Source organism: Danio rerio, chromosome 20 (genome assembly GCF_049306965.1).
Source record: "Danio rerio strain Tuebingen ecotype United States chromosome 20, GRCz12tu, whole genome shotgun sequence".
NCBI classification, from domain to species: Eukaryota; Metazoa; Chordata; class Actinopteri; order Cypriniformes; family Danionidae; genus Danio; species Danio rerio.
The window spans coordinates 31,432,501-31,448,170 of record NC_133195.1 but is presented as its reverse complement, the minus strand read 5'-3'; the positions used below and the strand labels follow the sequence as shown (position 1 = coordinate 31,448,170).

Here is a 15,670-nt window from a genome sequence, read left to right as displayed (position 1 = left end):
TATGAGCTATCTTTCGATGGATTGACTGATTTACGCAGCTTTGAACTGCCCAGTGTCTGTGTATCTGTGTTTGCTCTTGCTGAACAGTGGTGAAGATTAGCAGTTGCCAATCAGCATAGTTTATTGGTCCTGTGAAGTGCTTTTAAATTGCCATTTTTTTTATGTTTGACTTGATCTCAATCAAAACATGAGAGAGGTTGGTACATAGTGTAGCATATAGGTCTCAAACTAAATTCCTGCACAGTTTTGCTCCAACCCTAACCAAACACAGCTGATCTAAATAATCGAGTGTTCAAAAGAGTCGCGAACACCTTGATTAGTTGCATCAGCTGTGTTTGATAATGGTTTGAGCAAAACTGTGCAGAACTGCAGCCTCCAGGAATCGAGTTTGAGACCTATAGTGTAGCTCCTTCCCATTAAAATAACAAACAACCAGTGGCATTTTGTTTTATCATCGATTTGGCAGTGAGAGTGGTTGAGCTTAAGCGCACATCAAATGTGAAGCGTCATGAAGGGGGCGGGACATGTCAGATAAAAGAGCATTTGATTGAGGAAAAACTGAGTATAATGTAAAAGCTTTACTGTATATCAGTTTTATATTGTCTGAATGTGAATTTTGTGTCTGTTTTGGTGCGCACTAGTTTAAAGACATCCTAAATTGAACAATACTGATACTAACATCTCAAAAGCCTTATTTTAATTTCATAGGACCTTTAAGAACATGCTCAACAGCGCTCAAATGTTACAGGGAAATGGTTGTTTTTTTTTTTTTCTTTCAACATTTCAGTACCGATCCTTTAACCAACATTTATTACAGGTTTTCATAACAATTATGCTGGGATTTTACTGGGAAATTACTCTCTTTTAAGTTAAAACAGATGTTGCCATATATAGAAGACAATATATTGCACTACATCGCAGATTATCACAATATGTTTAAAATTGATAATAAATAACGCAATAATAATAAAACTATAGTGATGTTTGTTGGTAATTAAGAGTGAAATAAATGTGTCACTAGCAGTTTCAGGCCTTTTTCAGTATTGATCTTTCTCTTTGTTTTTATGTCTGGAGCTTGCACGTTACTCAGACTTTCCCACACATACCACAGGTGAGCTCCATCACTGGGCACTATTGATTTGTACCCAAGAACCTCAGCGGCATTTCAGCTCTTCATGTGTACTACTGAATCACCAATGAAGAAGCAACGTGTGTTTGTATGATCACAGCTGTTAAAAAAGATTAGTGGTGAGCTCTGCTTTTCATTCTTCCTGTCTCTCCTAGTTGATGATTCATGCTCTGATGGCTCAATCACGCAGTCTGAGGAGAGAAAATCTGCTGGCTTTTTACTCTCAGATGCTTTCATCACAGGTGAAATGACACAGTTTCACCGCCTCAAAAGATTAGTCCATACTCAACGTGATATGCTACTCGCCTCTGAACACTGGCACAGTTCTATTTATTTATTTTAATTTTTATAATCATTGGTTATTTTAATACATCAGCACATACAAATACAGTCTCAGCTATACAGTAAGAAATAATGGGGAAATATACAAACAAGTAAACAGGATAATACAGTCAAGCTAGGAGCTGAATATTCACCAAAGAATAGAAAATCAGGAGAAATTATTAATGTAATGCCAAAAAGCTGTCCATAGCTGACGAAAATCGTTGGACTTGATGTATGTCATAGGTGAGTTTCTCGAGTGGAAATAGCGCACACATTTGAGAAAACTACATTTTAGGAGATACAAATATATATATAAATTTCCCAGATAAACCAAGATTAAAAACAAATGCTTGGTGTGGGAGTCCAACACATTCTCTTTATACCATATATACTATATACCTACATTCACCATTTAACAAATACAATTCCAGAGAAAAACACAATTTGTATCTTCGAGTCCTTGTAGAAAATAATGCATTTTCTTCCAAAAAGAGGGGATTTTTCACAAAACCAGAAACAGTGATGGAATGATCCTTTGCATTTTTTATAAAGTTAAAATAAGAGGCGTTTCTGTAAATCTTTTTCAGACGTAAGGGTGTAAGATAATCTCTGTTGATGAATTTAGAATTGAGTTCATGAACACTCAATGAAGTACATTTAGAAAACAAGTTGTTACAAATTTCAGACCAATCTATTTCTTCAATTTCATGACCTAGTAAGCAAGCAAGCAAGCAAGCAATGTGTATTTATATAGCGTATTTATTGTGTATGGCCATACACCCAAAGCGCTTCACGATCATGAGGGGGGTCTCTCCATACCACCATCAGTGTGCAGTATCCACTTGGATGATGCGACGGCAGCCACAAAACAATGGGCCAGTGCGCTCAACACACCTTGGTTTAACGTCTCATTCGAAAGACGGTGCTCACTGACAGTGTGGTTCACTTTACTGGGGCATTAGGATAATAAATCAGGCCTGCTGGCCTCGCTAACACCACTTGCAACAGCAACCTAGTTTTCCCATGTGGTCTCTCATCCAGATACGGTCCAGGCTCAGCCCTGCTTGGCTTCAGTGAGTAACCGGTATTGGGGTGCAGGGTCACATGGCTGTGACCTAAATCTCAGTGTTTCCACAAAACTTAATATTTCTTTATTTTACTTTTGAGAATTTTTAAATTTCTAATTCTAATTATTATATAAAACTATTTTTGTTGTTGTAGTCGTCATTGTTTGTTATGGTATATAAAAAAACTGTATTATAATAATGATGATAATAATAATAATAATAATAATAATAATAATACTATTTATATTATCATTGTTAATAATAATACTGTTGTAATTGTTATTGTTGTTAGTGCTGTTAAAAATTTTCTTATTTTATTCTTTCTTTATTTAATAACCTTCAAAAGTCTGTATATTTAAAAAAAAAAAAAGAATAATTATTGATTAGTAGTTTCCATAGTGGATAAACTCAGCTTTAAATCATTTCTGGCTGTATGCTCTATGAAATAGAATGACCATGATCCATTCATATCTTTACTGTATTGGGAAACAAAAACAAATAGCAAAAGAATGATGGACAGACGGACTGGGAGGAGGGAGGATGTGAGAAAAAGAGACCTAGAAAGGCAAAGAAAAATGTGGTTTGTGCGTGGGAGACCACATCAGCCTCAGTCTGCCGATTACTTCCTCTTTAGTGGGTAAACACTGAAAAATGAGGGGTTTTATCATCAACCACCAGGCAGCACAAAACCATGTCTTTCAGTTCATATTTCCACCAATAAATATTGTTAATGCGGGATTATGTTGTTGCTTGTATTTTTCTTTGCCCACACAAAAATGAAGACTTTAAATGTAGTCAATCAGAAAAGAAAGAAACTGAGGCAAAACACCTTCTGCCTGGCATCAAGGAAGAAATGAAAGTTAAAAATCTGCTTCGCCACTTTGTTTTGCTTTTGCAAATCTGGTTACATTTCCAGCTGTACGCATCAAAAAAGAAGCTCAATCTTTCTTAATTCCTGGTTTGAGTAAATGGGAATTTTCAAAAATGCTCAATGTTGTATTTGACCTTCCACATGCAAATTGTAAATATTGTGAATAATTTGGTATTTTTGGGTATTTTGTTTTGGTATTTGCTTGTTAATTTGTTGTGGTATTTTTGGTATCTTGTTTTTGTTTTTTGGTATTTTTTGGTGTCTTGTTTTGGTATTTTATTTTGTTTTTTGGTATTTTTCCTAAGCCCTTTTTATTTAGGTATTTTTGTTATTCTTGTTTTTATTGTTTTGGTCTTTTTTGGTCATTTTGTTTTGATAATTTTTGTTATTCTTTTGTTATTTTGTTTTTTGTTATTTTGTTTTGGTACTTTTTGGTATTTTCTTTTGATATTTTTGGTATTTTGTTCTGGTATTTTTTGTTTTGGTATTTTATTGATATTTTTTGGGGGGGTATTTTGTTTTGGTATTTTTTGTTGTTTTGTTTTGATATTTTATTAAAATTTTTGGTGGTTTTGTCTTTGTTTTGGTATTTTTATTTTGTTTTGGTATTTTTTGTTATTTATTGATATTTTTGGTATATTCTGTGTTTTTATTAGTATATTTCATTATTTTGTTGGTATTTGCTTATTTTTATTTTCATATTTTTGGTATTTTGTTTTGGTCTTTTTGGTATTTTGTTTTGGTATTATTTATTTATTTTTTATTTTTTTTGCTATTTTGTTATTTTGTTTTGGAATTGTTTTTTTTTGTATTTTGTTTTGGTATTTCTTGGTATATTTGGTATTTGTATTAGTATTTTTCATTATTTTGTTGGTATTTGACTTTATTTTCATATTTGTTTGGTATTTTTTGGCATTTGGTTAAATCTTTTTGGTATTTTGTTAAATTATTTTTTTGGTAATTTGTTTTGGTATTTTATTTTGTATATTTTATTTTGCTTTGGTATTTGCTTATTTTTGTATTTTTTTGTTATTTAGTTTTGATGTTTTGATATTTTTTGTTATTTAGTTTTTTTTTGCATCTTTGTTATTTTGTTTTGCTATTTTTTGGCATTTTTTGGTATTTTTGTTGTTTTGTTTTGGTATATTTTGGTATTTTTGTTTGGTATTTTCTGATATTTTGTTTTTAGTATATTTTGTTGTTTTGTTTTGGTTTTTATTTGGGATTTTGCTTTGGTATTTTGGGAGATTTTTTTTTTATTTGCTAGTTTTGTTCTGGTATTTCTTTGGTATCTTGTTTTGGTATTTTTTGTTTTTTGTCATTTTGTTTTGGTATTTTTTTCTTTATTTTTTTTGTTTAGGCGTTTTATCCTTTTCTTTTCTTTTAAAAGCTGAATCTGGTCTGTTTCAACCAGATTTTATCCAAACTTGCCCACACATATTTGTATACTATACTACTGCAGCATAAAGGGTATGTCAGGTTGTCTTCAGTTGTAGCATTATACTGTACTGTCAGACTGCTGGCCCTACTTTAACATGAAGCTCTTGCAAGAGCAAAGGAATGATAGTTTCTGTTCTCTTTACTCTGTTACCGCAAAAACCACATCATTCACATTCTCTCCTGTTTAAAGCCCTACAAGGTTCAAATAAGAGGACAACTCAGGGCATTATTGATACTGGGGAAGTTTTTTTATCAAAGGGAGGAAGACAGTCAGTCACTCTCTTCTCTCAAGAAGAGGTGAGTCACCTTGAAGCTTTAATCATGGTCCTGTAAGGAGTATCCTCATGTCTGCATCTCGACACCTCACACAACAGGTGTTGTGGTTCTCGACCTGGAGGTGTGACTCAGAAATGGGCCGTGTCATCAGCATCCAAGTAAAGATCAAGTTCATGTGACAGGGTGAGAGAAAGGGCCTTTTTTACTGTCAGGAAGGCAGTACAGCTGTAGAAGAGAGGAAATGACAAAGCCCATTGTATGGCAAAAAAAAGGAAAAAAAAAAAAAAAATTTCTCTTTTTTTTTTTCTTTTTTTTTTGAGTTTGGTTTTAGTATTCAAGTCTTAACTTATTTAAGCTTAATTCTGTGAATTTTGTTAATTATAAGAATTCTGTAGTACATTTTTAATACAGTAATGCTTTTCCATGAAATGCAGTATTTTATTTATTTACATTTACACATTTTTAGATTCTTCTAATACTGCTACAATAAGCTATATTTATATTATCATTATTCTTGCACATTGTATAAATCAATATATAATTTATGAGGTGTAATTTTCATATAGTTTTTGAGTGATTATTGAATGAAGTTGTACATTCAATTGAATTAATTCCGTAAACTTTTTAAAAAAGTTTTTAATGAATATTTAATGCATTTTAACTGGAGTATTAAACACATTAGACAGAGAGTTCAAATGCAAAAACCTCTAACGTCTCAAATTTTCTTCTAAAGTTTGCATTTTCATCAGGTTTCTGTGTGTAGGTGCAGCAATTTCATTTTTATGGCAAAGAATAAGTTCTTTTGATGGTCTTCAAAGTGAAATAACTCAACATAAACAAAAGAGGCTGAAACTAACGCTCATTTTTTATGGAAATTTCAGATGGCCCTTAGAGGTCTTTGCATCTGAACTTTCATATATAAATATTTATAATTTTGTGCTGTTATAAATTTTTATGTTTACACTTTTGGGATTTTTCCAGAACTTTTTCATATTTCCAGTTATTTTTTTAAATTGTATTAATACAAATTTACCATCACAAAGTAATTAAAGACTGTATAAATCATATTTTTTAGGATGAAAGTTTAGTAATTGGTTTTAATGCTACTTCCTAATAATCAGTTTATTGAGAAATATATTATCCTCATAATGAGAAAACGGCACCATTCATGCTTGAGTTTTTGTAGTAATCAAATAATCAAGCAATTTAATATTTATATATAATCCTTTTTGCATTTTTTTGGCATTGGCATTCATGGATATTGTTCCATATTGCATTTTGTTTTCTCTGTACAGCCTTTTTGTTCATTCAAAATGTTCTCATTGTTTTCATTTTCCTTACATTTCATATTTTTGGAAATCCTTCAGTGATTCTTTTAAGTTTTCACGTTATACAGTGAAATACATTTTCATTTTATGACTGGATTCTGTGCTTCCACTTGCATTTTTCTACATTTCAGAAACATTACAGTTCATTTTGCACTGAGTCTTGAATGAATGAAGAATGCACTCTTTTCAAAGGTCCAAAAGAGTTCTTGGAAATACCCACTTCTGCAGTTTTGTCAAGCTTTTGTGGAGGATGTTGTTTACTTAAATGCAGTTGTCCTTTTATCTGAAAGGCTGCAATTATACGAATTGTTCTTGTGTGTTCAACGCTATTGTTTTTCTTCCTTGGTTTTGCAGAAACATTTCAAGTGAGTTCAGCCATTGACCACGTTTCCTCTAAGCGTTCAGACATTCTTTATTCTTTCCTTGTGGTTGGAAAGCCTGCATTTTTTTAGGATTTACAGCCATCACTTTTTTGAGGCTTACAGCTTTGCTTTATCAAAACATCTTTTTTATTTATTGCTCAATTTTTTAAAGGCGTCAATTTTTCAATCTTTTGATTTAAAAAGTACTTTGGTTACTTAATCTCTCGCCCAGCTGGAAATGAGCATGTTTTATACCAATCTGCAAAATATCAGTTTCTCAACTTTGATGACACTGATAAATGCTCAAACTAAATGTTAACGTTAGTGATGCCAAAAATGTAACTTTCCTAATCATAGCAAGGTAATAAGGAGAAAGTAAGATTGTCCCGGTTCACTTCAGTCTGGCTACCTGTTTATGCCTCCCTCTTCAGCATGGATAGTGTAATGAATCTTTGCAAAGAGGATGTTATTGAAGTTTTGGGCAGTTAAAACTATAATGGAGCAAACCCCAAACTTGCAGTCGGTGTCTTAATGGAGAAAAACACTGTTGCTGATTTCATATCTTAAAGGCACAGCATCAAATATAATTCAAAACAAATAAAAAACCCAGACAGTTTATTTCGAAGGGTTACAGGGAGGGTGAACTTTTTCACGCAGCTCATTTTTTCATGTCAGTTTTCTCTTTTTTTTATCTCTTCTTTTTGTGTACAGGTTTGTGGCTCTGTATGTATTTGAATGCAGACTGAATCAGAACCTTTCAGCAATTTTATTCATTGAGCCTGCTTTTACATGTGCTTGTTGATGTTCTTCTCATTTGAGCAGTTGTTTTCACCCTGACATGATGCTTTTTTCCTCGGTTTCCAGCTTAAGCTAACACCCCATATTTAATTTGCCAAGTGCAAACCAATTAGTGTAGTAGTTAAAGATGAGGTGTTCATTTAGGCTGGGATTGAAAGGATTTTCTTAAGGGTGCTTCAGCATAGAAGTACCATCGTGGGGGAACTGAAAATGGGGCATGAATAATAAATGCTTTCTATAGGTAGCATTGTGTGATAATTTAATTTGCATCATGCAGTTAGGGTGCATGTGCATTGTTCAAGTGACCCAATTCAGTATTTTTCTTCTCATGTTGCACAGGATATGGTAAGCGTATGTATAAGCAGGAAAAAAAATCACATGCATTTCTGCAATACTCAGATTGGTTTTTCTCATTCCAATGTGAAAAAAAATCTGATGTGTATCTGATATGTGCATAATGCAAGAGCTTATACCAGTAGCTATGTTTTAGGTTAAGTTAAAATAAAATTAAGTTTATGCGCAAAACTGAAATATCGCATAAAAGACGTGCAAACAAAGCAGCGTTTCCATCCAATGAGTCTAAAAGATAAAAATTGTCATTTCTTGATTAACTGGCGCCAATTATCAAATGTAAAAGTAGAATTTTTCAAGGTAGGAGAAACTGAGTGACCTTATTTAATCAATGACTTGCACCTCAGAAGACAATGCTGACCAAATAAACACGTGGTGGCGTTTAAAGGTGTAAGACTCTGAGCACAGACGCTCTTGACAGTTCTCAGGTAATTAATATTATAATAACACTAATACTGAAATGGTTAAGGTGTTTTAGATTGACTAAAACAACATTTCAGATGTTTTAAAATGTGCTCAGCCTGCTGGTTTGTTCATTCACAAAAATTTTATCCTTACATGATCTGTTACAAAGTCACTTTACTTTTTATTGCGCACACTGGAATTTGTTCGGTAAGTGTTTCCATCATAGTGTATGCGTATTTCTTATTATTAAACAAAAGGTTTATCCTACTCAGTTATGTGCATATGTTTTTTATGCGCATTGTCAAAATTGATGCACATCTTGCTGTTTTGATCAACTCATTTTTTTATGCGCATCTCTAAAATGGTTGGAAACAGCTTCAAAAAAATACGGTGAACTTGAATTATGATCAGGTCATTTAAAGCTGCCAACACCGGGTTATTGAGCTTATATTCTTGCTTGGACTTGGTTAAGACACATTACATGACGTCTGTAAATATATTTTAAAAGACCGAATAGAGAGTTCATTTCAAACCAATCATGCTCAACAGCTCATGTTGACTCCACTAATAAACAAAATCAACTTTTATTGTCTTTTAAAAGTTCCAAGCAGGATTTGGCCAATTAAAAACAGCAATTTATAGAGACTGTTCACCCAAAAATGAAAATTGCCTGTGCATTTACTTTTACTAATGTGGTTTTAATTTTTTAAGATCTGTTCTTTAAAAAAAAAAAAAAAAAACAAAAGAAGATATTCTTGTTGGCGTCACTCATTAACTTACATAGTAGAAAAAACATTACTATAGAAGTCAACCATTGCAAAATATTTTCTGTTGTGTTCAATAGAATAAAGAAACTCAAATAGGTTTAGTAGTAGGTAATACTACTACTAAATACTAAATAGGTAGTGCATAATATTGCAAAAATCTAATATAATATAAATATTGCGATATAAATAGGATTTCACTAATGTGTTGAATAACTATTTGGAAAGAATTTATAATCTTACGTTTGATGACGTAAGATCTTGGGGTGATTCTGGAGGGGAGTGCATGTGCATTAAGTATAAGGAACAATCTAAAAGCATAGATAAATTCAGTAAAAAAAATCACAAATTATGTAAACAGCATTTTATTGTTTTTTGAGTTGCCGAACTGCATTCTGGTGTACAGTAATTGATTAATCAAATGTAAAATAATACTGCATAGTCTTCATTTCATGAACAATTCAATATAATTTATCATTATAAATGTATTAGTTAAAAACAGTTCAATTTCTTAGGCCTGAATGCTTTTTAAAACCCACACACAAACACATGTTGTAGTCGTCGTTGGTGTGGTAGTATCAGTAGTAGATGTAGCAGTAGTAGTGGTAGCAGTCCTTGTTGTAGTAGTGGTAGATGTTGTAGCATCAGTAGTAGTAGACATTGTGATAGTATCAGAGGTAGTAGCCTTTGTTGTAAAAGGATCAGTAGTAGAAGACATTGTAGGAGTAGTCATTGTTTTGGCTGTTGTCGTTGTAACATTAGTAATTTCCATAGTAGTTGTTGGTGTACTTGTAATTATCATTGTTGTTGTTATCAGTTAATATTACTATTGTCCTTTTTCCTTTTTACTGTCATTATTACTATCATTACATTACTATCGTTGTTGTCACACTCTTGAAATGATAAATTAAATTCCAGACTCAACATTGCGTATTCTAGTGATGTGACTTTTACAAATGTTCACTTTGCGAGATCAATGCTGAAATAAAATATTGTGGAGCACTAAAGTGAAGGTCGAGAAAAAGACAGATATAGATTTTATTTTTGTTTGAACTATCCCTTTAACCATATATATTTAAGTAATAAACCAGTTACAAAATTATTATTATTAGTTAAAACAAAAATTTAAGATAAGCTTTTATTTCTATTCCTTTCTATAGGGAAAGAGCCGGTCTATATAAGGTCACACTTTCGTCTGAGATTTGTCCTCCGAGTTAAAGTTCTCATTGGTGTGTTAGTCATACCTGCCCTGCTCGCGGTCTTCCTGGTGAAGCTCGTCACAGGTATCTGTCTCATTAACTGGCTACATGGGATCTGTCAGCCCGCGCTGCCCCCATCTGTCATACTCCGGGCTGTAATTTGGCAGCTGTGTATGACTAAGCCACAGAGTTCCTCCCGGCCTTGCAGAAGCACCTGTGCTGCAACCTCCGAAATGTATTACAGCATGGTTTCTGCGGGAGAGCAGACGTGAGAGCAAAAGCACTCTCAAAAAATGGAAATACCCATGACCTCATCTGTACTCGGTGCGTCGAGTGTGTGTTGTTGGGGTTTGTTATGCTGCCACACCCGGCTCTCCACACACCCCTTCCAGCCATCGGGAGGTCAGGACTCACCGGCAGGAAGATTATCTCATAATTTCATCAGCGCATACACATGGTCTAGCACTACTAATGTGATTCACAATCTCCAAAATGTCAAGTGATTCAGTGGGATTCGTCTATTGTTCCATTCCAGCCTGCCTCTTCATTTGGGAGACTTTCATTTCGCTGTAGTAATATTAATGCTATGCTCTTAGTCCTTATGATACATGCTGTGATTAAACACTGAATGTTAGGTCGTATGTGTTGCCCTGATCGTAATTAGCATAATCGCTAGCTTTCACATATTTTTTTCATCAGATATTTTTAGCTACATTTATACTATGGATCATTTACACTGTTTCGTGGATCTTGTCTTAGGGTTGTTCTCCTGATGTGTGTGTGTGTGGAAGATTATGGAGGTGTGTGTATGTGTGTAGTCACTGGGCTTCAGCTCTCTCATTAAGGTTAACCCAGCAGCACTGCCGCTCTGCACCACAACACTCGGCAGATGGTTGCCAGGAAACCAAGGAAACTGACATTTCAGAGCTTCTCCTGTCATATGAGAACAATGTTCATCTGTAGTGCATTACAATTTGAGCGATGAGGACTTATGTGCAGTGCCACCTGCTGTATTCAGTTTTTACTTGTGTAGCTTTCTGACCAGGTCTGGTATGGGTTTTGCAATTGGTAATCGTACAAGGATAAAGCTAATTTTGTAAGTGTTTTTAAAGCTTAAAGGGCACCTATGATGAAAATCATCTTTTGTAAGTGGTTTGGACAAAACTGTGTGGGCATAGCATGTCCACAGTCATATTGGGGTGATATAAAGACAATCTCTTTTTTCCAATGTCCTGACTTTAAAATAGGATCTAAATCCTTTCCATTTTGACACCCACTAAATGTGACGTGTGTGGTTTTTTTCTGTCCTCTGATTTAATTGACAGCCGCTTATTAAGTTTAAAACGTTTTTAAAACTGTGCATGTTTGTAATGAATTACAGCGCTTTTACCATCTTTACTTTATCACCGCAGATGCATGTCAGTACATTTATAAAATAAGATGCTTCAATCCCGGTTTGTGGACGTTAAATCAGGTTTATTTTGTACATTAACATAATAGATATCCATACAGCAGATGGATTTTAACATGTGTCCTGTTCTTAATTCTCTCTATTGGGACTAATTTGATTTGTTATAATAATAATAATAAAAATCTGTGTTTTTAAAACTAATGAATACAGCAGAAGTCAATGATTTATTTGAATTATTTAGCCTGACATATAATGCCTGACAATATAAAATATATTAAACGTTTCTCAAAGTTAAATATATTGTGTTTAAAGGGGAAAAGGTTTTTGTTTTTTACCCAGACATTTAATAAGAATATATTTTAGATTAGTAATCGCATTATTGTAAAACTGATCTTTTTATCCAAAGTTAGTAAACCGTCAGAATCTTGGCCGATGTTCAATGCCTATGGCCAATGCCTAGTTATTATTGTTGCCTCAAGTAATTTAAGATAAAGGATTGTATGGTAAAGTAGGAATTAACTAGATGAAATAAATTGTTGAATGGCTTTTGACCATCTTTGTTACGTTGCACATCAAAACATCCTGGTGATATCTAATCATTCGATTTGGTTTGTGTCTGTACTTGTGCAGTGTTCTGCCTCTCCACGGCAGTGTGGCATTGATTTATTCATGTGGTGTAATCTGCCCTTTGGCACAGCCAAGTGTATGAACAGTGTAGCAGTTAAAGGCCTGCCATATAAACTCCTAGCTGAACAGGTGAAATCTGGTCATAATTCGGTGCCTTATGTAAAACACTTATTCATAACATAAAACTTAAGTAAAATCTCTTTTGTAAATTCAGAATGATTGTGCATATATTTTTGCTTTCTAGATTTCTGAAGAGTTTACAAATGAAAAAAAAAAAAAACATTCTTTTCATGTTTGCTTTGGCATGATGTTAGTATTTAAAGCAGGTACACAGCAAATCTGTATGTAATCAAGTGTCTTTCAGTCTATGCTTCATCTGCCATTTTGACCTCTTTTTTTTTCTACTCAAGTTTAAAATTGTTGTCAGATGTTAACATGTGACTCATGTAACTATCATCAAAAGCACTCCATAATAATGCAGTCAATAATTTTTTAATATATTGCCCTTCTGTTTCATTACTTTGGCTGTCTATGTTGTTTATAATCTGTTTACCTTTATTACTTCATTATAATTTTTAACCTTTATTAGCAAAGCTTATTCTCATACCTTTCCCATTTTTATGTGTTTCAGTTTTGCATAAAGGGATGAGAGGAGGAAGGTCTAATCACCTAATGGTCGCCACACATGCCTGATTCAAGTTCACTTTAAAGTTCACTTTTATTATCATCGGTCCTCTGTTCTCTGGCCTCTCCAGCTGAGTGGCTGCCCATGTTTCCTAAGCTTCGTTATTTCAGCTACACTGCGGGCATGCTCCAGTGCTGAGCTCCGCCACTTAGCCATACCATGACCAGTCTAAAGCGTTCACAAACCGAACGCTCTGTGGGCGGTTCTGTTCCCGCCTCTGATGAGTTTTATACTCGCCGTCTGCGCTTGCCCAATGGAGGTGCACCGCCCCCTCGCAGTGAAAGTACACACTTGACCGGCACGCCGGGAGTTCCCAAAATGGGCGTTAGAGCTCGGGTTGCTGACTGGCCTCCCAGGAAAGATGGTGGCAGTGGAGGAAGTGGAGGCAGTGGTGGAAGTAGTGGAAGCGGAGGAGGAGGAGGAGGAGGAGGAGGAGGAGGAGGAAATGGAGGTGGGGTTTGGCACATCACAGTGGAAACTGATTCCCCATCCACTACCACAGGAAGCGCCCAGAGCAACTTGTCAAGCAAACTTGGCCACCTGATCAGCCCTCAGGACTCCTCCATGTTGCGTAACATTCACAACACGCTAAAGAACAAGATGCAGAGCAAAGGCAAAGACAATCGCTTTCTGTCACCTGACGGCTATCTTGGATCGCCCCGCAAAGGCATGCGGCGAATTAGACAACGCAGCAACAGTGATATTACCATTAGTGAACTAGATGGCGATGGAAGCGAAGGCTGGTCTTTTTCAGGATGGACCCCCATGCATCGAGAGTATGGCAGTACCTCGTCTATCGACAAGCATGGTGTGTCAGGTGAAAGCTTCTTCGACATGCTCAAAGGCTACACGACAGATGCTCCAGACCAGCGCAGTCCTGCCCCTGAAAAGCTAAGTGAGTTACTGACAGTCGCCCATAAACAGACAGCCCTCGACTTGCCCGATGGACCTCTTGGTCCTCCTCGGGGAAGTCCTGCCAGTCGCCTGAAAGAAAGGGAAAAACAAATGAAAAGGCGCTCAAAGTCAGAAACTGGTGGAGAGTCCATATTTCGAAAGCTGCGGAGTGTCAAAGCTGAAGGCGATTCGTCACGTGCAGGTTCAGATGCAGAGGATGGAAAGTCTGATGACTTGGGTCCTCCTCCAAAACCATGGGTCTGCCAGAAAGGGTTTGCACACTTTGATGTCCAGAGTATACTGTTTGACCTGAATGAGGTTGTGCAGAGTCGGCAAAGTGCCGCTAAGCGAAAGAACACCACCACTGGTGCCTCTGCTGCTGCTGCAGCCTCGGCCTCCAACACGTCATCTCTCTCGTCCACCCAAAGTGGGGCTTATGGTTCTCCTTGTGGGAGTCAGGAAGAGCTCAGCGTCAAGGATGGGCCTTCTCTTGACTCGGGTGATGACAAGAGCAATGATTTAGTTCTCAGCTGTCCTTGTTTCCGGAATGAAATTGGCGGTGAGGGAGAGAGAAACATCAGCCCTTCAAAACAGGGCAGTATCGGCAGTGGTGCCTCCAGCTCTTCTAGAGATGAAGAAGGATCTCCTGAAAGAGCTCCCAACACACATTTTAGCAATGCTGGAGTGGCTGTTCTTGAGGCCCCAAAGGATGGCAAGAGTCTTCACCATGATCGAGGAAAGAGCAACATACTTGAACATGTGGACTTGGGTGCCTATTATTACAGGAAGAACTTTTACTTGAGAGGTGAGTGTTTGCAGTCATGCAACATTTGATATGTTGGTAGTGGTGCACGAAATATCTGTGACCATGTTCATATATGGAAATAAATGTTTATATTTATGTTAGTTATTGGTCAGATAGGAAAATTTGATTGATGCATTACACAGAAGAATATTCAGTAACTAGTGTCACCCAAAATTTCTAAATCAGTGCACCCCTATTGGTGTGATTCTAACATAAAATGTGAGTTGCACATTGAGGACTATGAGTGCCACACCACATAAAATGAAGATAATAGTTATATCAAAAAAGTCACTTTTTTATGCAAACATGTATTTCTATTAAATATTCTTATCAAATATTCACATAAAATTTAATAACATTGGTGTAATTCCTGATCATAGTTCGTTGTATCAACTATCCAGTCTGTTTTTTCTGTGTTGTTTTACAATTTGAGCCCTAATTGAAGTTGTTACTTACTCAATCATCTGTTATGGTCTTTGTTTATAACACTGCTGTTCTTTCAACAAACTAATCATTAACTGAAAAATGCTAAAAATCCTCAGAGCACTGGAACTACTTGGGTGTCGACGAGACACTGGGACCAGTAGCTGTCAGCATTCGCCGGGAGAAATTGGAAGATCACAAAGAGCACGGCCAGCAATACAACTACCGAATCATCTTCAGAACCAGCGAGGTGAGCGCTCATTTACACCATCATTAGCATCTGAATACAACATGCGTCCTCGTGCCTGCACAGAGAGAGTTAATTCTAAGCAGTTAGCAGTGAGTGAGATCCAGGTCTGACGCCCACTGCTAATCTTATATAACATGCTTAGAGGCGAGTTCTCTCTCTGCTAGTGCTCGGCACAGATCACACTGTGCCCTCGTCACCACACTGCTTCTCAATCATACACCACTTCTGTCAGCAGCTTTAAATGGATAGATGAAGACAATC

The 15,670-nt window shown here is 35.7% G+C and overlaps 1 protein-coding gene across 20 annotated transcripts in view; it reads left to right on the top strand.

The window, feature by feature from the left end:
• The window catches only part of sipa1l1 (signal-induced proliferation-associated 1 like 1), a 119,501-nt gene that overhangs the window by 56,582 nt on the left and 47,249 nt on the right, over positions 1–15,670 (top strand). For all 20 annotated transcript variants that reach the window (XM_073932842.1, XM_073932839.1, XM_073932841.1 and 17 more), the window contains exons 2-3: positions 12,984–14,736; positions 15,279–15,409. In XM_073932842.1, the coding sequence (XP_073788943.1) occupies positions 13,197–14,736; positions 15,279–15,409 (1,671 nt within the window). In that variant the 5' untranslated portion in view covers positions 12,984–13,196. The remainder of the gene's footprint in view (positions 1–12,983; positions 14,737–15,278; positions 15,410–15,670) is intronic.